At 46.1% G+C, this 20,280-nt stretch overlaps 1 protein-coding gene across 2 annotated transcripts in view; it reads right to left on the bottom strand.

Moving 5' to 3' along the window:
- The window catches only part of SIGLEC1 (sialic acid binding Ig like lectin 1), a 65,666-nt gene extending 45,677 nt beyond the window's left edge, over positions 1 to 19,989 (bottom strand). Inside the window, exons 1-7 of one of the 2 annotated variants that reach the window (XM_087965696.1) lie at positions 19,789 to 19,989; positions 14,285 to 14,371; positions 9,125 to 9,484; positions 7,909 to 8,205; positions 6,306 to 6,569; positions 4,434 to 4,688; positions 1,033 to 1,332 (exon numbers count right to left, since the gene is read on the bottom strand). In XM_087965696.1, the coding sequence (XP_087821822.1) occupies positions 1,033 to 1,332; positions 4,434 to 4,688; positions 6,306 to 6,569; positions 7,909 to 8,205; positions 9,125 to 9,484; positions 14,285 to 14,336 (1,528 nt within the window). In that variant the 5' untranslated portion in view covers positions 14,337 to 14,371; positions 19,789 to 19,989. The remainder of the gene's footprint in view (positions 1 to 1,032; positions 1,333 to 4,433; positions 4,689 to 6,305; positions 6,570 to 7,908; positions 8,206 to 9,124; positions 9,485 to 14,284; positions 14,372 to 19,788) is intronic. The other variant, XM_087965697.1, reaches the window with a different exon arrangement.
- Positions 19,990 to 20,280: the final 291 nt, after the last annotated feature.

Below are 20,280 nucleotides of genomic sequence, written 5' to 3'. Positions count from 1 at the left end.
ATATGGTTGCCCCGTAGAGGCAGACGAAGAGAGAGGAGATCCGGGCAGGGGCTTGGGGGTATCACAAACCCCCTCCTCAGCCGGCAAAACTCCTTTTTCCCAAGGCGGTGGAGCAGCGGTCAGTAATGGCCGCCACAAAAAAAAAACAAAACAAAAAAAAAACCCTTCAGTGATGGAGCAGCCACAACTTCTGGTGGCAAACAGTTCCACTGGTTAATTGTCCTCACTGTTAGGAAGTTTCCCCCCAATTCTAGGTTCCTTCTCTCCTGGATTAGTCTCCATCCAGTGCTTCTTGTCCTGCCTTCTGGTGCTTTGGAGAATAACTCGACCCCTCTCCTCTTTGGGGCAGCCCCTCTAATACTGGAATACTGCTATCATGTCCCCCCCTAGTCCTTCTTTTCTCTATACTGGCCCTACCCAATTCCTGCAAGTGTTCTATGTTTTAGCCTCCAGGCCTTTGATCAGTGGTGGGATTCAATTTCTTTTCTATACTACCAGTTCTGTGGGCGTGGCCTGGTGGGGGGTGGCATTGCTTGGTGAGCGTGGCTTGGTGGGCATGGCAGGGGAAGGATACTGTACCATCTCCATTCCTTCCCACTCCTGGGGGAAGGTGACTGCAAAATCCCCCTTCCCTCCCCACCCCACTAACCTGCTTTCCAGCTCCGTTCCCCTGTGCAGGGTAACCAAAGGAGACCCAGCCGATCGGCTGGGACTCGATGGGAGGCAGAGAAGAGATGGGGTTGGTGGGGCCAGTTGGAGGTGGTATTGGCTGGTTCTCCCAACTACTCAAAATGTCCGTTACTAGTTCTCCAGGACTGGTCAGAACTGGCTGAATAACTGGCTGCCTTTGAGCCTCTTACTTGCTCTTCTCTGCCCTTTCTCCAAAGACTATAAGTGCATGTATACATGTTTATCAGAATGTATAATTTTATAAAGAAGAATGTTATAGATTCCCTCCCAGAAACTCTGGCCTTTCTAAGGAGGCTTTGTACGCACTGCAACATCACCACCCCTCCACACACACACACTTACTTTGGCTCCTGAAGACGCTGGAGGTGGTGGCATTCCCGTACTTGTTGGTGGCCACGCATTGATACTCTCCCTCATCTTCCGGCGTGATGTTCTGGATCTCCAGCTTCAAGGAGTTGCGTGTGGCCACGATGCCGATCCGTTGGTTGGGCGCCGAGTGGGAACTGGTGGTGGCCAGGAGTTGCTGCTCCCGGAAAAGTTTCAGCGTGGACTGGGGGTTGCTGTCCACCGTGCAATGGACAATGGCTAGCTGGCCCCTCTGGGTCTCCTGGAACAAGGCCAGGGAGGGAGACCGAGGAGGATCTGCGGGAGAGAAAGAGGGTTAGGCTGGGCTGTGGAAGCTTTGCTCTGCCTTGCAAAGAGGGCATTCCTTGAATAGAGGGGTGGTGCATCATGGGTTTTGAGTCCCAGCCAGGCAGCTGTGTCTAAAGTTGTGTTTCTCAACCTTGGTGGCTTTAAGATGGGTGGACTTCAAGTCCCAGAATTCCCCATATCTTAAAGTAGAGGTCTCCAAACTTGGCAACTTTAAGACTTGTGGACTTCAACTCCCAGAATTCCCCATATCTTAAAGTAGAAGTCTCCAAACTTGGCAACTTTAAGACTTGTGGACTTCAACTCCCAGAATTCCCCATATCTTAAAGTAGAAGTCTCCAAACTTGGCAACTTTAAGACTTGTGGACTTCAACTCCCAGAATTCCCCATATCTTAAAGTAGAGGTCTCCAAACTTGGCAACTTTAAGACTTGTGGACTTCAACTCCCAGAATTCTCCAGCCAGCCGTGTCTGTTTCTTTCCCCCCCCTTAATCTCCCAAAATGGAGAGATTGCAGAGAAAGGGATTACAAGAGAGTAAGCTATGCTGGCTGGGGAATTCTGGGAGTTGAAGTCCATACATCTTAAGCATGCTGGCTGGGGAATTCTGGGAGTTGAAGTCCATACATCTTAAACACACCGGCCAAGGAATTCTGCAAGTGGAATCCACACATTTTAAAGTTCCCACGGTTGTGAAACATAGTTCTCAGGATATGAAGCAGAGGCGTTAATTTTGCCTGGAAACATAAAACCATGAATAACTTCCAAGTTTAACCTTGAATAACATCCAAGTATTCAACCTATCTGCCTGGGTTGATAAACGGATGAAGTTCAGCCTGCTGTTATTTTTACAGTTGTCTGCAAGGCTAATGGATCCTGGGTCTCATTTATGCAGCAACTCCCCAGTAAATGTAATTTAAAACAGGCAGCCGTCCATCTTTCAGGCGCCAAATGTATTTTACATACTGGGGGCTGCGGAGGGAGTGGGCTTCCTCATTTTAATGCCACCTGAAGCATTGGAAATCAGCTTTCCTTCCCTTGAATTGCTTGGGAGGGGGGCAAGATAGGATGGCTGTGCCCCCCCCCACTACCAATAAACTGAGATCCTTGAAGCATTTGTGGGGAGGGCAGGGTTGGAGAAAGGCTGTAAGAATAAACGGATGCCAAAAAAATTCCTCTCCAATCTATCCTGTCTGTTTTTTGTTTTTGTTGTGCTTTTCCCCTTGCAGCAAAAAATTGCTTCCTATGCAATTCGCACAATCCTTCTTGGAAACCGTGGTTTCCCCTATCTCCCAATCCTGGTTTAATGAAGCCTGTAACATACCATGGCTTGGCAGAGTTTTGGAATATCCTACAACAATATTTGTAACACTGTCAAACATCCAGATCTGCCTATCCCAGGTCCTTGGGAAGGACTTGATAGGTAGGCAACAATGCCCCAAACCCAATCTGAACATCTGGCAGATTGTGCAATGAATCATCATCATCATCATCATCATCATCATCATCATCTACTTAATAATAATAATAAATAAAAATAGCTACTTAGGACGCCATAACCGAGTTGCTAAAACCACTCACTGGAAACTGTGCCAAAAGTTTGGATTTGAGTATAGTAACAACTACTGGGAACATCAGGTTGAAAAGGTTCTGGAGAATGAAAAAGTCAAGATCTTGTGGTACTTCAGAATTCAGACGGACAGGCACTTGGCTCACAACATGCCCGACATAACAATAGTTGAGAAGAAAAGGGTTTGGTTCATTGACATTGCAATACCTGGTGATGCACAAATTGTAGATATGCAGCAAGAAAAAAATCACAAAGTTTCGGGACTTTCAAATTGAAGTTGAGCTACTTTGGAAAAAGAAATCGTGTGTTATCCCAATTGTAATTGGAGCCCTTGGAGCAATACCTAAAGGGCTGCCTCGCTATTTGGAAATCCTGAATTTATCAGACTTGAATACCCTGATTCTACAAAAAACCACCCTACTTGGAACAGCTTATATCCTCCGATGCTACCTGAACAGATCCTAGGTCCTTGGTTAGGACTTGAGCTGTTGAGCTACCAACCAGCCCCAAAGGCTGTGAATCTCACTAAAGATATAATTAACAATAATAATAATAATAATAATAATAATAATAATAATAATAATAATAATAATAATAATAATAATAATAATAATGGCGGCTAAAAGCAGGAAAGTTAAAGAAAGAGACCAAAGGATTAATTCTGGCTGTGCAAAATGAAGCCTTAAGGAGAAATGTATACAAAGTCAGAATTGAGAAGACAGAAACAGACAGTAAGTGCTCCCTATGCAAAGAAGCTGAAGTGGACCACCTGGTCCACTGCTGCAAGAAGATTGCACAAACTGACTACAAGCAGTGACATGACAAAGGAGTAACAATGGTGCATTGGAAGATCTGCAAGAAATATCATTTGCCTGTAAACAAGAACTGGTGGGACCATAAAATAAAAAAAAAGTCATAGAAAATGAAAAAGTTAAATTGCTCTGGGACTTCAGAATCCAGACAGACAGGCGCCTGCCCACATAACACCCCGGACTTTAATAGTTGTTGATAATAAAGACAACAAAATTTGGATAGTGGATGTGGCAGTGCTTGGAGACAGCAGAAGAAAAGAGAAAAAACTGGAGAAGATAACAAAATTCAGAGACCTGAAAATAGAAATAGAACGACTATGGCAAAGGCAAGCAAGGGTAGGACCAATAGGAGTAAGAGCCTAGGGTCCAGTCCCAAAACAACTGGAGCACCACTTGAACCACCTAGGCATTGACAAATTTGCCATCAGTCAATTGCAGAAGGCAGCTATACTTGGAACAGCTTCCATCCTGTGGCGATATCTGTAACAGCATCAAACATCCAGATTTGCCTATCCCAGGTCCTTGGGAAGGACTTGATAGGTAGACCACAATGCCAAGCCCAGTCTGAACATCTGGCTGACTGTGCGATGAATAATAATAACAATAATAACAAAAATAATACCATTAATAAGCAACCTTGAAGGGCTGGTTTTTGCTAGCCACATTTCTCCAAAGAGAAAACACACACAAAAGAGAAATTGCCCAAACTTACAGAAGACGGTTAAGCCGAGGATGGAAGAGGTCTCGCTTCCTTTATTGTTCTGGACTTTGCAGGTGTAGTAGCCCGTGTCGCCGGCAGTTGCTTCCTGTAAGGTCAGGATGCGGGCAGAGCCTTCCTTGAACCAGATGTTGTTCTTGAACCAGCTGTAGTGGATCTCCTGAAGGTCTTCTCCAGGGACCTCACAAGTCAAGGTGACCATCTCACCTTCTCTGATGCTGGAGGAAGGACTGGCTGATAGTACAGCAGCTGGGAAGTTGAGGAAGATGGGATTGTAAACCACTGTAAGTAGAGCAGAGTTCTCCCAAACTTGGCCACTTTTAAGACTTGTGGACTTCAACTCTCAGAATTCTGGGAGTTGAAGTCCACAAGTCTTAAAAGTGGCCAAGTTTGAAGAACCTTGCTGTAGTCCAACACACTTGGTAGCAGCCAACCAGACAAACTAACCACAAGCTAACTTAGTATCCTGGTCTCCCTCCCCTGGGAACCACCATCTTGAAATAGAATGGGGAGGGAAGTCCATGCTACTTCAGTTCCCATCATCCCCTGTAGGCATAGAGACAAGGTTGATGAAGAGGGGACTTGGTGTTATGTTTGCAACATATGGAAATTGAAGTCCACCATCTTAAAGCATGCTGGCTGGGGGATTCTGGGAATTGAAGTCCTCCCCTCTTAAAGCATGCTGGCTGGGGGGATTCTGGGATTGGAAGTCTATTCCTCTTAAAACATGCTGGCTGGGGAATTCTGGGAATTGAATTGAATAGTTTACTTTATTGTCATTGCACCTCGTAAAATCAAACACCATCTTTAGTGCACATCATGACCATGAAAATAAACACAAACACACATCCTTCACCCTCCACTCATTGAACCGAAAAACCCCGACACCACACCGACACTGCACTATACAGCAGAATTCAAAAGAGCTCCTGCCCTGGGATAGAAGCTGTTTTTCAGCCTATTTGTCCTTGTTTTTATTATCCTGTACCGTCTGCCAGATGGTAATAGTTCAAAAAAAGGGGGTGCCCAGGATGAGATGGATCTTTGAGGATGTTTTGAACTTTCTTAAGGCAGCGGGAGCTATAAAGCTCTTCCAAAGAGGGGAGAGGGCAACCAATGATCCTCTGGGCAATGACGTTAACCCTCTGGAGCGCTGTCCTATCTGCCCCTGTGCAATTGGCAAACCATACAGAGGTGCAGTAAGTTAAGATACCCTCTATGGTGCAGCAGTAGAAGGTCACCATCAGTTTTTCATCCAGTTGTTGTTTCCTGAGAAGTCTCAGACAGTATAAACTCTGCTGGGCCCTTTTGACCAAGGCTGCAATGTGAGCCCCCCCAGGTCAGGTCCTGAACTGAAGTCTACAAGCCTTAAAAGTTGCTAAGTTGGGACATCCCTGGTCTAGATGCTACTCTTAAACTTATATGGGTGGCATGCACAAGTGGGATTCAGCCGGTTTGGGCCGGTTCAAGCGAAATGGATGTTAAATTTACATCTGGTTCACTGAACCAGTAGTTGAGTCTACCATTTGGCCATGCCCACCCCTCCCCTCCCCTCCCCTCCCAGGAGTCTCCATGTGGCCCGTTTTGGATGCAGGTAAGTGCAGGGCCCACATGGAGGTTCTGGAAAGTTCCGAAAGTCCAGAAATGGGCTTGTTTCTGGCTTCCAGAGGGCCTCCAGAGCCTGCGGAAAACCATTTTCATCCTCCCAGAGGCCTGAGGGAAGCCTCCGGACTCTGGGGAAGGCAAAAAACAGCCCTCCCGGAAATTCTGGTAGGTCATGTCCACGTTGGCCATGCCCACCCAGAAACTGGGCAGAGAACCGGTTGTTGGGATTTTTGAATCCCACCCCTGGTTGTGGGTACTCACCAAAGATGGGGAGCGGCACCCCTTCAGCCAACCCGGTGCCCAGTGGGTTTTCTGCCTCGCAATGGTAGCGTCCGTAATCCTTCAGGGAAGCGCGCTGGATGATCTTCACCTGCTCAGTCCCGCAGGCAATGCCATCCTTGAACCACCGGAAGGCCGTGGGTTCTGGGTAGCTGCTGTTGACATTGCAAATTAGAGACACGGTGTCTCCCACCCGGATGTTCTTCGAGGGGGGCTCGAGGGTCACCTGGACGCCTTTGGGGGCATCTAGGAAGGGAGAGAAGAGAAGGGAGATAAAAGATCGAAAAGTGGAGAATGAGAAGAAGTGTTGTGGCCCACCAGCAGCTAGCAGAGCTGGCAGCAGAGTTGGACAGTGAGGAGGTTGGGGAGGAACCTGGGCCAGTCCTGGAGGCTGAGGAAGCCTTGGACGAGGACTCTGCATCAGAGGCACAGAGGGGGCCAGGGAAGGTTGCCAGTCATCAGCTGCCTTCAGAATCAGACAGCAGTGAGGCAGGTGAGCAGCTGGAACTGGTTCCAAGCCTGTGCATGCACAGAGCTGCCAAAAGACAAGAACAATTACAAACTAAGGGTCGACGTGGGAGTAAAGCCACAAGTGGACGGTGAATGCCCCTTCCCATAGGGATTAAAAGAGGAGCAAAAGGGGAGGGGATTTTTCGTCTCCTGGTGATTAGCCCAAAGTCACCCAATCAGCTTTCCTGCCCAAAGTGGGACTAGAAGTCTCTATCTCCTAGTGATTGACCTGAAGTCACCCAGCTGGCCTTCATGCCTAAAATGGGACTAGAACTCTCCATCGCCTGGTGATTGGCCTGAAGTCACGCAGCTGGTTTTCATGTTTAAGGCAGGACTAGAACCGTCTCCTGGTGATTGGCCCAAAAATCATCCGTCTAGCTTTCATGTCCAAGCCAAGACTAGAACTCACTAGCTCATGGTTTCTAGCCTGGTGCCTTCACTACTATACTGATTTTTGGTGGGTTTGAGGCCTTTTTCGGCCTCCCAAAGGCTTGAGGAAGGCTTCTGCAGGCTTTGCAGGCCAAAAACTAGCCCCGTTTCGTCACTTCCGGTATTTTCCAAAAATACCGGAAGTGACAAAACGGGGCTAGTTTTCGGCCTGTAAAGCCTGCAGAAGCCTTCCTCAAGCCTTTGGGAGGCCGAAAAAGGCCTCAAACCCACTGAAAATCAGCTGTGAGATGCAGTGCAGGTAAGGGGGCAAGAGTGGGTGGGTGGGGATTGCGCGTGCATATGTAGGGGGCATGGGTGTGTGTGCATTGCCTTCTGGGTGCTGGCACGCAAGCGTGAACGTGCAATCACAGGCACAATTTTTGGCACAGGAGCCCAAAATGTTTAGCCACCACTGCTATATATATGTGTGTTTCTGTGAGTGTGTGTGTGTTGTGTATGTGTATGTGTATATGTATATATGTTAAAAAAAAACACTAATGATGAAGGGTTGAGTTGGTAGCTCAGCCTATTTCAGCATGATGGCCTTCAAAGTTTGGAAGAAGGTCCTTTATTGGGTTGGATCTTGACTGTGATACCTCTTAAGTGATGTGGAGATAACCCCAGCAGGTGGGACTACTCTACTCACGTCCTACATGGAGAATAACTTCCCCTCTGGCCTTCTTGGTCCCGACCCATGCTTCACAGACCAACTTCTGTTGGTGGTTTTTCCAGGTCAGTGTCGTTTGGAGGGTTTGCTTAGAGATGGCTGTCGTGGTGTCCAGCTGGACTGTTCCAGATACACTTGAGATCTCAGGGTCATAGCCAAACCATCTCAGGGAGCTGTGGTCATAGGGACAGACGTATGGACTGGAACACTTAAAGGTCTCCAGAACTCCTTCCTTCAGGTCTCCGGGGGCAGCAATGGTGGGTGTATCAGGATTATCTGAGGAAAGAAACAAAGGGATGAGCTTTGGAATGACCTGGAGAAGACCTCTTAACTCCATTGGCTATGCTGTCATCCAGGGATCTTCAAACTTGGCCACTTTAAGACTTGTGGACTTCAACTCCCAGAATCCCCCAGCCAACATGCTTTCAGATGGCTGGACTTCCAAATGTTGCAACTCCTGTTTGTTGCAAGCATAACACCAAGTCCCCCACTTCATCAATCTTGTCTCTATGCCTACAGGGGATGATGGGAACTGAAGGAGCATGGATTCCCCTCCCCGTTCTTCAACCAGCCTGAACCGGCTGAATCCCACCCCTGCATGCCACCCATATAAGCTTAAGAGTAGCATCTAGGCCAGGGATGTCCCAGCTTAGCAACTTTTAAGACTTGTAGACTTCAACTCCCAGAATTCCCCAGCCAGCATGTTTTAAGATGGGTGAATTTCAACTCCCAGAATTCCCCAGCCATCATATTTTAAGAGGAATGGACTTCCAATCCAGAATTTCCCAGCCAGCATGCTTTAAAAGGGGAGGACTCCAACTTCCAGAGTCCCCCAGCCAATATGCTTTAAGATGGTGGACTTCAATTCCCAGAACCCCTCAGCCAGCATATTTTAAGATGGGCGGTCTTCAGTTCTGCCTCTCAAGTCCCAGCTGATCGGCTGGGTCTCCTTTGGTTGCCCTCCACAGGAGAACAGAGCTGGAAAGCTGGTTAGTGGGGTGGGGAGGGAAGGGAAGGGGGATTTTGCAGAATATCCTTCCCCTGCCACGCCCACCAAGCCACGCCCACCAAACCACACCCACCGAACCGGTAGTAAACGTTTGAATCCCACCACTGCTTCAGAGGGTTTGTTGCATTTGAGGAGCTGGGTCAGAACAGATGGTTCCATTCATGGTTGGAGAAGCAGGCCACTCACCAGTGATGGTCAGCTGGAGCTGCTTCTTCTCCGTCCAACTATTCGCCTTGACCACTTCGAACCGGAAGGAATACTTGCCAACATCTTCCATCGTCAAGTGTCGCAGGAGCAGGGTGCAGTTGCGTTTAAGGGGGTCACCCAGCAGTTCGGCGCGGCTTCGAAAGCGAGCATCGATCGTCTCCGGAGACTTGGAGTGGAAAACGGTGACCGACTGCGTATCCACATCTTTGAACCAGATGGCCACGATCCCATTGGTGTCGGAAACCCCACTTGGGAAGCTGAACTTGCAGGGGAGCACGGCACAAGAACCCTGGACAGCCGACAGACTGTCCGGGTAAGTGACCGACCAAGAAGCCGAAACTGCAGAACAGGAAGAAGGAGAACACCGGAGGTAAGAGTAACAGAATAAAAGAGTTGGAAGGGACCTTGGAACAGTGCATGGCTAGTCTAGGGAAGAGAAGGACCAGGGGAGACATGACAGCAGTCTTCCAATATTTGAGGGGCTGCCACAGAGAGGAGGAAGGGGTCAGGCTATTTTCTAAAGCACCTGTAGGCCAGACAAGGAATCATGGATGGAAACTGAACAAGGAGAGATTCAACCTGGAAATAAGGAGAATTTTTCTGACAGTGAGAACAATCAACCAATGGAACAGAAGTTGCCCTCGGAAGTTGTGGGAGCTTCATCACTTGAGACTTTCAAGAAGAGATTGGACTGCCATCTGTCAGAAGTGGTGTCTCCTGCTTGGGCAAGGGGTTGGACTAGATGACTTACAAGGTCCCTTCCAACTCTGATTATCTGTTTTCTGTTATCTGTTAGTGGCAGTATTTATTTATTTATTTATTTATTTATTTATTTATTTGATTTGTCAATTGCTTACAAGATAATAGGTATAAGTATACATAGTTATGAATACATGAAATGGGTACCTGCAAGAAAAATAAAAGAAACAATAGGACAGGGATGGTAGGCACGATTGGTGCGCTTATGGATGCCCCCTACAGACCTCTTAGGAAAGGGGTGAGGTCAATAGTAGACAGTCTAAGGTTAAAGTTTTTGGGGTTTGGGGAAGAAACTACAGAGTCGGGTAGAGTATTCCAGACATTGACCACTCTATTGCTGAAGTCGTATTTCCTGCAATCAAGTTTGGTGCGAAGAACCTTGAGTTTGTATCTATTGTTTGCTCTTGTGTTGTTACGGTTGAAGCTGAAGTATTCATTGACAGGTAGGACATTGCAATGTATGATTTTATATACGATTTTATATTGTACCGGTTCATCCCGGTTCAGACAAACCGGTAGCTCCGAGGATCATCTTGTGAGCGAACCGGTGTCAACTCATATAATATTTCTATGGTCTTTTTAGAGTTGCCACCGGTTCGATCAGCTGCTGAGCCCTCTTGCCTGCCCTGGCTCTATTCTGAGCTTTATTTCCTGGTTTTGAAGCTCAGCTGCTTCACGCGGCATAGCGGATTGCCGCCCGTCGGCTGTTGAAGATGCAGGGAGAGTGCAGGATTGCAGGAAAAGTTCAGTAACAAACCCTCTGCGTGCGCACACAAAGCGTGCCCACCAAACCACACCCACAGAACCGGTGGTAAAAAAAGTTTGAAACCAACCACTGCCTTGGAAGTAAAGGTACTGTAAGAACCAGCACCTGAGAGGCGGGGAGAAACCTTTCTAAGTTCCAAATCTTAACTTCGACAAAGAATTGATCCTTCAAATCCGTTGACTTCCTTTTGCGTCCCTTTACCAATAAAGATCGCATAACAGAGTCACAGAGTTGGCAGGGGCCTTGGAGGCCTTCTAGTCTAGCCCCCCCACTCAAGCAGGAGACTGTACCATTTCAGACAAATGGCCGTCCGGTCTCTTCCCTAACCCACAACTTCCGGTGGCAAGGAGTTCCACTGTTTCATTGTTCTCCCTGCCAGGAAGTTTCTCCTTTGTTCTAGGTTGCTTCTGTTCTTGGTAAGTTTCCACCCGTTGCTTCTTAGAACAGAATAGAATAAATATTGGAAGGAATAGAACAGAACAGAACAGAACAGAATAGAATAGAATAGAATAGAATAAATATTGGAAGGAATAGAATAGAATAGAACAGAATAGAATAGAATAGAACAGAATAGAATAGAATAGAATAGAATAGGATAAATATTGGAATATAGAATAGAATAGGATAGGATAGGATAGGATAGGATAGGATAGGATAAATATTGGAATATAGAATAGAATAGAATGGAATAAATATTGGAAGGAATAGAATAGAATAGAATAGAATAGAACAGAATAGAATAGAATAGAACAGAATAGAATAGAATAGAATAGGATAAATATTGGAATATAGAATAGAATAGGATAGGATAGGATAGGATAGGATAGGATAAATATTGAATATAGAATAGAATAGAATGGAATAAATATTGGAAGGAATAGAATAGAATAGAATAGAATAGAATAGAATAGAATAGAACAGAACAGAACAGAACAGAATAGAATAGAATAGAATAGAATAGAATAAATATTGGAAGGAACAGAATAGAATAGAATAGAATAGAATAGAATAGAATAGAATAGAATAGAATAGAATAAATATTGGAAGGAATAGAATAGAATAGAATAGAATAGAATAGAATAGAATAGAACAGAACAGAATAGGATAGGATAAATATTGGAAGGAATAGAATAGAATAGAATAGAATAGAATAGAATAGAATAGAATAGAATAGAATAGAATAGAATAGAATAGAATAGAATTCTTTATTGGCCAAGTGTGATTGGACACACAAGGAATTTGTCTTGGTGCAAATGCTCTCAGTGTCCATAAAAGAAAAGATACATTTGTCAAGAGTCAAGAATCATAAGGTACAACACTTAATAATAGTCATAGGGTTATATAGTCATAGGGTACAAATAAGCAATCAAATCATACTAGGAAACAGTCAATATAAATCGTAAGGATACAAGTGACAAAGTTACAGTCATACAGTCACAAGTGGGAGGGGATGGGTGATAAGGAGTGATGAGAAGATTAACAGTAATAGTAGTGCAGACTTTGTAATAGTTGAACAGGGTTGAGGGAATTATTTGTTTAGCAGAGTGATGGCATTTGGGGAAAAACTGTCCTTGTGTCTAGTTGTTCTGATGTGCAGTGCCCTATAGCATCCTTTTGAGGGAAGGAGTTGAAACAGTTTATGTCCAGGATGTGAGGGGTCTGTAGATATTTTCATAGCCCTCCTGTTGACTCGTGCAGTATACAGGGCTGGGAAGCACTGGGAAGCAGGATGTAAGTCTGCTATTGCTTGAGAAGGAAGGAAGGAAGGAAGGAAGGAAGGAAGGAAGGAAGGAAGGAAGGAAGGAAGGAAGGAAGGAAGGAAGGAAGGAAGGAAAAGGGAAGGGAAGAAAAGATGGAAGGAAGGAAGGAAAGGAAGGAAGGATGGAAGGAAGGAAGGAAGGAAGGAAGGAAGGAAGGAAGGAAGGAAGGAAGGAAGGAAAGGAAAGGAAAGGAAGGAAGGAAGGAAGGAAGGAAGGAAGGAAGGAAGGAAGGAAAGGGAAGAAAAGATGGAAGGAAGGAAAGGAAGGAAGGATGGAAGGAAGGAAGGAAAGGAAAGGAAAGGAAGGAAGGAAAGGAAGAAAAGGAAGGGAGGAAAGGAAGGAGAGAAGGAAGGAAAGGAAGGATGGAAGGAAGGGAAGGAAGGAAGGAAGAAAAGGAAAGAAGGAAGGAAAGGAAAGGAAAGGAAAGGAAAGGAAAGGAAGGAAGGAAAGGAAGGAAAGGAAGGGAAGGAAGGAAGGAAAGGAAAGGAAAGAAGGAAGGAAAGGAAAGGAAAGGAAGGAAGGAAAGGATGGATGGAAGGAAGGAAGGAAGGGAGGGAGGGAGGGAGGGAGGAAAGGAAAGGAAGAAAGGAAAGGAAAGGAAGGAAGGAAGGAAAGGAAGAAAAGGAAGGAAGGATGGAAGGAAGGAAAGAAGGAAGGATGGAAGAAAGGAAAGGAAAGGAAGGAAGGAAAGGAAGGAGGGAAGGAAGGAAAGGAAGGATGGAAGGAAGGAAGGAAAGGAAAGGAAGGAAGGAAAGGAAGGAAAAGAAGGAAGGAAAGGAAGGAGGGAAGGAAAGGAAAGGAAGGAAGGAAAGGAAGGAAGGAAGAGAGCAAGAGGCTGACTCAGTAAATCACTTAGGGCTGGAAAGTACTGTGAAGCGATATATAAGTCTAAGCACTATTGCTTTTGCTGTTTCTATCTGTCTGTCTATCTATTGGGCCATGGTGGCATAATAGTTAGAATACCACATTGAAAACTAATTCTGCCCACTGCCCAGAGTTCGATTCTCACTGGCTGAAGGTTGATTCAGACTTCCATCCTTCAGTAAAATGCAGTAAAATGCGGACCCAGATTGTTGGGGGCAAGAGACTGATTCTGTAAACTGCTTAGAGAGGGCTGGGAAGCGGTATATAAGTCTAAGTGCTACCATCAGTGCTCAATGCAGCCAGTCCTTGACTTATGACCACAAGTGAGCCCCAAATTTTTTGTTGCTAAGCATTGTGGCCCGCCGTTGGCTGATGGAGCTGGCAACAGAGTCAGACAGCGAGGAGGTTGTGGAGGAACCTGGGTCAGTCTTGGAGGCTGAGGAAGGCTCGGATGAGGGCTCTGTGTCAGAAACAGAGATGGGGCCAGGGCAAGCCGGCAGTCATCAGCTGCCTTTGGACACAGACAGCATTGAGGTGGGGGAGCTTCTGGAACCGGTTCAAAAGCCAAAAGAAAAGAACAATTACGAACTAAGGGTCAACATGGGAGTAAGGCCACAGGTGGACGATGAATGGCCCCTCCCATCGGGATTAAAAGAGGACCAAAAGGGGAGGGGGCTTTTGCAGGAAACAACTTGTTTGTTCATCTGTTCCAGCCTCGTGAAGATTTGTCTGTGTAACCCAGCCCTTCCCTGTCAGCACTGCGTGTGGAACTATTTAACTGGGCAGCTTTCCGAGATTGATAAGGTCTGACCTAATTAGCATACCTTGGCAAGACTGTTTGTCAGGCCGTTGATTAAATGGGAATACAATAAATTCACATTCCTTTCATAAAAGAGGTTTCGCTGGGACACAGAGTTGCTTAGTGCTTCTTGGCGAAGCCTAGGACAGAACACTAAGCGAGACAGTTGTTTAGAAACTCCGCTACCATACCTGGGGAAACACAGGCAGCAAATGACAGGAAGAAGAGGACGAGGAGGCTCATCGTGACTTCCGGGGGTGAGTCGGATCTCTGAAAACCTAGTGGGCAAAACAAAACCCAGACGCGGTTAGAAGCGAAGCCCCCAGACGTTCTGCTGAGTTTCTGGATAATGGCTGCAGGTAATCCTTGACTTACAACCATTTAGTGACTGTCTGAAGCTAACAACAGCACCAGTTAGGACAGTTCTTCAATGTACAACTTCCCCACAGTCACGTGGTCGGTTGTAACTGGTTCATATTTACGATGGTCGCAGCATCCTGGGGTGGGGGTGTCTCGTGATCCCCTTTTGCTACCTTCTGATCAGCCAAGTCAATGCCATTTGGACAGCCATTTGTCAGAAATGGTGTAGATTCTCCTGCTTTGCGGGGGTGTCTGTAGGGGGTTGGGCTAGATGACCTACACGGTCCCTTCCAACTGTTCTGACCCAAACCCTTTTCCCATAAAACAAACAATAACCGAAGGGAACAGAAACCTTTTAACGAGTCTTACGAATCCCCGGTTAAAAGGCTGCTGCAAACTAATTAACATTGATAAGCATGAGCCTTGCCAAAACTGTGCGAGGCTGCCAAGAATAACAGATAAGAAATATTTCACAACACAAGAATCTTCCAAGACCAACTTAAGTTACTGTAATGTCCACGAGGCTGAGTTTCGAAACGTCTTTGCTTCCTGCAAAGAACGTTCGCTTCACAGCTGGCTTTTATCTTCTTGAAGGAGGGGCCATTACCTTGCAGCCTTACTCCTGAGTCGCCCGTGCTGCTGCAGCTGTTCTTTCCTGCAAGCAATCCTGCGCACATGCACACTTGGCACAGGCTCCTTGGGAACCTCCTCATCGCTGCTGCCAGCCCCCACAATCTCTGAAGGCAGCAGACCACTCCCTAATGGTCCTGGCCCCTCATCTGAGTCCTTGCTCTCTTCAGCCATCCGCACCTGCTGCCGACTAATCACAACACCAACTCTGTTAATCTATCTATCAATGTGGGAAGCCAGATTGGCTTAATAAACCATGTTATTAATTTAACAACTACAGTGATTCGCTTAACAACGGAGGGAAGAAAGGTCATGAAAACGGTGCAAAACCCACTTAACAAACATGTCACTTATACACATAAATGTTGGGCTCAATTGTCAAGTGATAAATTCAGACTACTTGTGCTGAGCCCAGTTAAATTCAATTTCTCTGAGTTTGTTTCTCACAATAGAATAACAGAGTTGGAAGGGACCTTGGAGGTCTTCTAGTCCATCCCAGCCCTACAACTTCCCCAAGAATTGGAGTTTCCCCTCCCTTCCTCCCTCCCAAAGACTTCTACAAAGTTTCAGCAAAACCTCAAGCGTCCAAAATGTCATTTTATCAAGGCATCAAAGTTAATTAAAATGAAATGGTCCCCCTTATTGGAAAACTGCCTTCAAGATGCTTCCTATAAGCCGAGAACAATCCCCTTGATCTGAACCCTTGTTAGGCGTCCCTCTCTGAGGAGCCTGATGCCAGCTGAAACACTGGTGCTCCATCAATGGGTGAATAACAGAATAACAGATCTGGAAGGGTACCTTGGAGGTCTTCTAGTCCAACCCCCTACTCAAGCAGGAGACCTTATAACAATTCAGACAAACGGCTGTCTAGTCTCTTCTTAAAAACCTCCAGTGTTGGAGCATTCACAACTTCTAACGGCAAGCTGTTCCGCTGGTTAATTGTTCTCACTGTCACGAAGTTTTTCCTTAGTTTTAGGTTGCTTATCTCTCCTTCTCAAAGTTCCAGCTAATCGAGGAAGGGAAGAAAGTAGGAGAAGAATGAGGAAGTGTGGACGGATGGTCTCTCCAGGCTGTTAATTCAAGGAGAAAACCACACCTCCAATTTGATCAGGGTACTTTGGAGACCAGCAGACACAACAGGTCAAGTTGGAAGGTTGCACGCAGTCCAGCGTCACAATCCAATGGAGGCAACTCATCTGTCTAGGAAAACTGTGAGTTAGCTTTTGTGGTTTGCTCCTAACATCTCTGGCCATGGCTGACATGGGAGGAGAGCAGCTATGTTTAGTCTATGGTAGCCGAAATCAGGAGAGGACATTTTTGAACTGGCACATTTTATTAGAAGGCATCAGTTTTTATGGTAAGCTGAAGCTCACAGAAGCTGATGTCTAGTCATAAAATGTGCTAGTCCAAAACAGAGCTAAAGGGATTTTTGAATTGTTCCCCAAAACCATGTTCCAAACGGAGAAGACAGTGGTGAATAAAATATACTTTGTTTAGCAATGTAGATAGATATAGTTGAGAGAGAGAGAGAGAGAGAGAGAGAGAGAGAGAGAGAGAGAGAGAGAGAGAGAGAGAGAGAGAGAGATGGATACTGGGAGAGAGAGAGATGAGAGAGATACACACAGATTAGAGAGAGAGATGAGAAAGAGAGATGAGAGAGAGGGAGAGGGAGAGAGAGATGAGAGAGAGAGAGAAAGAGATACTGGGAGAAAGAGAGATGAGAGAAAGAGAGATGAGAGAGGGGAGAGAGATGAGAGAGAGAAAAGAGAGAGAAAGAGATACTGGGAGAAAGAGAGATGAGAGAGAGATGAGAGAGAGATACAGAGAAAGAGGGAGGGAGGGAGAGATGAAAGAGAAAGAGAGAGAAAGAGATACTGGGAGAAAGAGAGAGAGATGAGAGAGAGAGAGATGAGAGAGGGAGGGAGGGAGGAGGGGAGAGAGAGATTAGAGAGAGAGAAAGAGAAAGAGATACTGGGAGAAAGAGAGATGAGAGAGAGAGATGAGAGAGAGGGAGGGAGGTCGTGGGAGAGAGAGAGAGAGAGAGAGGAGGGAGGGAGGTCGTGGGAGAGAGAGAGATGAGAGAGGAGGGAGGGAGGTCGTGGGAGAGAGAGAGAGAGAGAGGAGGGAGGGAGGTCATGGGAGAGAGAGAGATGAGAGAGAAAGAGAGAGAAAGAGATACTGGGAGAAAAAGAGAGATAAGAGAGAGATACACAGAGAGAGAGATGAGAGGGGGAGGGAGGTCGGGGAGAGAGAGAGAGAGAGAGGAGGGAGGGAGGTCGTGGAGAGAGAGAGAGAGAGAGGGGAGGGAGGTCGTGGGAGAGAGAGAGAGAGAGAGGAGGGAGGGAGGTGTGGGAGAGAGAGAGATGAGAGAGAAAGAGAGAGAAAGAGATACTGGGAGAAAGAAAGAGAGATAAGAGAGAGATACACAGAGAGAGAGATGAGAGAGGGGGGAGGGAGAGAGAGAGAGAGATGAGAGAGAGAGAAAGAGATACTGGGAGAAAGAGAGATGAAAGAGAGATACAGAGCGGGGAGGGAGGGTGAGAGGGAGAGAGAGAGCAACCAACAAAAGATTATTAGGGGGCTGGAGACTAAAACATATGAAGAATGGTTGCAGGAATTGGGCTTGGCTAGTCTAGTGAAGAGAAGGACCAAGGAAGACAAGATAGTAGTCTTCTAATATTTGGGGGTCTGCCATAAAGAAGAGCGAGTCAACTTATTGTCCAAAGCAACTGAAAGCAGAGCAAGAAGCAACAGACGGAAAAAAATCAAGGAGAACTTGCAACCTAGAACTAAGGATAATTGATCAGTGGAACTCCCTGCCTCCAGAAATTGTGGGTGCTCCATCACCAGAGGTTTTTAAGAAGAGTTTGGGCAACCATTTGTCTGAAATATAGGATTTCCTGCTTGGCTGGACTAGAAGACCTCCAAGATCCCTTATTCTCATTCATGGCGAACCATCTTAAATCCTACTTCAGTCCAACCCAGACTTCAACTCCCAGAATTCCTCAGACCTTTTCATAGTGCTAAGGTGGAGAAAAACTGGACTAATCTCTCCATTGCAGCTCAAAACTCAGATCCGAATACCTATCTGGGGGAGCAACCTGTTTATCAGGAAATTAGGAGAAACTCTTCTTAAAAATTAAGCCCAGGTGCTGAAACTTGGCTGTTGTTTTCTGCCCCTTGGTGTCCTCTGCTTGTTGATGTTTATCCAGGCTGTAGTTGTTTTTTAAGCTGACTCGTCAGTTGGCTGGAACAAGGGTTCCTTAAACAGTCTTTCTTCTCGTTTTCTAAAGGTCACAGAGAAGAACTTGACCAACCAAGATTTGAACCCAGTTTTGGATAATACAAGAAAAATCACATAGAAAAAAAAGTTACTATCTGCCAGCACTATCCCCCAAGGCTGCATCAAAAGAGGAATCGAAACCATGTGAAGTATTTGTATCTCTTTATAATGTCTTGGTAGGACCACATCTGGAATACTGCATCCAGTTTTGGTTACCACACTATAAAAAAAAAAGCAAATGTTCAGGCTCTCTAGAAAGAGTGCAAAGAAGCACAACCAAGACTATGAGGAGGCTGGAAGCTAAAACATACGAAGAACGATTGCAGGAATTGGGTATGTCTAGTCTAGTGAAAAGAAGGATTTAGGGATGACATGATAGCAGTTTTCCAATATTTGAGGGGCTGCCACAAAGAAGAGGGTATCAAGCTTAGGACAACCAGCTAAATATGAGCCAGCCGTGTGCAGCAGCAGCCAAAAAAGGCTAATGCAATCCTAAATTGCATTAACAGAGGTATACAATCAAGATCAAGTGAGGTACTAACATCACTCTATAAAGCCTTAGTAAGACCACACCTAGAGTACTGCATCCAGTTTTGTTCACCACATTATAAAAAAGATGTTGAGACTCTAGAAAAAGTGCAGAGAAGAGCAACCAGGATGATGAGGGGACTGGAGGCTAAAACATACAACGAACGGTTGCAGGAACTGGGCTTGGCTAGTCTAGTGAAGAGAAGGACCAGGGAAGACATTAGAGCAATCTTCCAATATTTGAGGGGCTGCCACAGGGAGGAAGGGGTCAAGCTATTTTCCAAGGCACCTGAAGACCAGACAAGGAACAATGGATGGAAACTAAACAAGGAGAGATTCAACTTGGAAATAAGGAGAAATTTTCTGACAGGGAGAACAATCAACCCATGGAACAGAAGTTGCCCTCGGAAGTTGTGGGAGCGCCATCACTTGAGACTTTCAAGAAGAGATTGGACTGCCATTTGTCAGAAATGGTGTAGGGTCTCCCGCTTGGGCGGGGGGTTGGACTAGATGACCTACAAGGTCCCTTCCAACTTTGATTATCTGTATCTATTCTCCAAAGCCCCAGAAGGCAGGAAAAGAAGCCATAGATGGAAACTAACCAAGGAGAGAAGCAGCTTAGAACTAAGGAGCGATTTCCCCGACAGTGAGAACAATTAACCAGCGGAACAATTTTTCCTCCAGAAGTTGTGAATGCTCCATTCCTGGAGATTTTAAAGAAGAGACCGGACAGCCATTTGTCTGGGAATGTCTGGTAAAGGTTTGGAGGAGACAGTTGGAGCAGAACCCCTCCAATTTCACTTTCCAATCCTGTTCTGTTCTTTCCCAACATGCAAGGGGACCCCCCTAGTCTAGGCAGCCTCAGGAAATACCTGAAACTAAGGTCCACCTTACCTTCTCAAAGACAGCCGTAGCTTCTGCTTTGGGGCTCCCGTGGAACTCTCAGCTTCCAGTTGGAGACACCATCCGAAGATGCTCAGAGGCTTCAGGTGATATGCTAATACGGTTCTGAGGTCCGGGGGGATCCAGAGGAGAATGTGGCTTCCTCTTCAGGGCAGCTTTATCCTCCTCCGTTTTCAGGAAGTCCTTTTGGACAGTCAGCTGTTCTTATCTCAGGCTTGGCTTCTTCACATACTTCTCTCTGGACATCAGTTCCTGGGAGAGGAAGAAGGCGGTGTTTGTGATCTGGTCTCTCTAGGTCACCATGGTAGTGGGGGGTGGAGGTCCTCCAGTGGTGGGGGGAAGGAGGCCACGGAATGAGCTCATGCACAAATCACGGCTTATCTAGGCACGTCTTGCAAGGAATAAAGAAAGCACGGCTCCTGACGAAACTTTAGTGGAAGCTGGGGAGTGAAAGCAAGAGTTTGGGGGAAATGACTCAACCCG

Source organism: Notechis scutatus, chromosome 4 (genome assembly GCF_049901735.1).
Source record: "Notechis scutatus isolate UNSWTSFEM ecotype Mainland chromosome 4, rNotScu1.2, whole genome shotgun sequence".
NCBI classification, from domain to species: Eukaryota; Metazoa; Chordata; class Lepidosauria; order Squamata; family Elapidae; genus Notechis; species Notechis scutatus.
The sequence above is the reverse complement of the archived record's forward strand: the minus strand, read 5'-3'. Positions and strand labels throughout refer to the sequence as shown.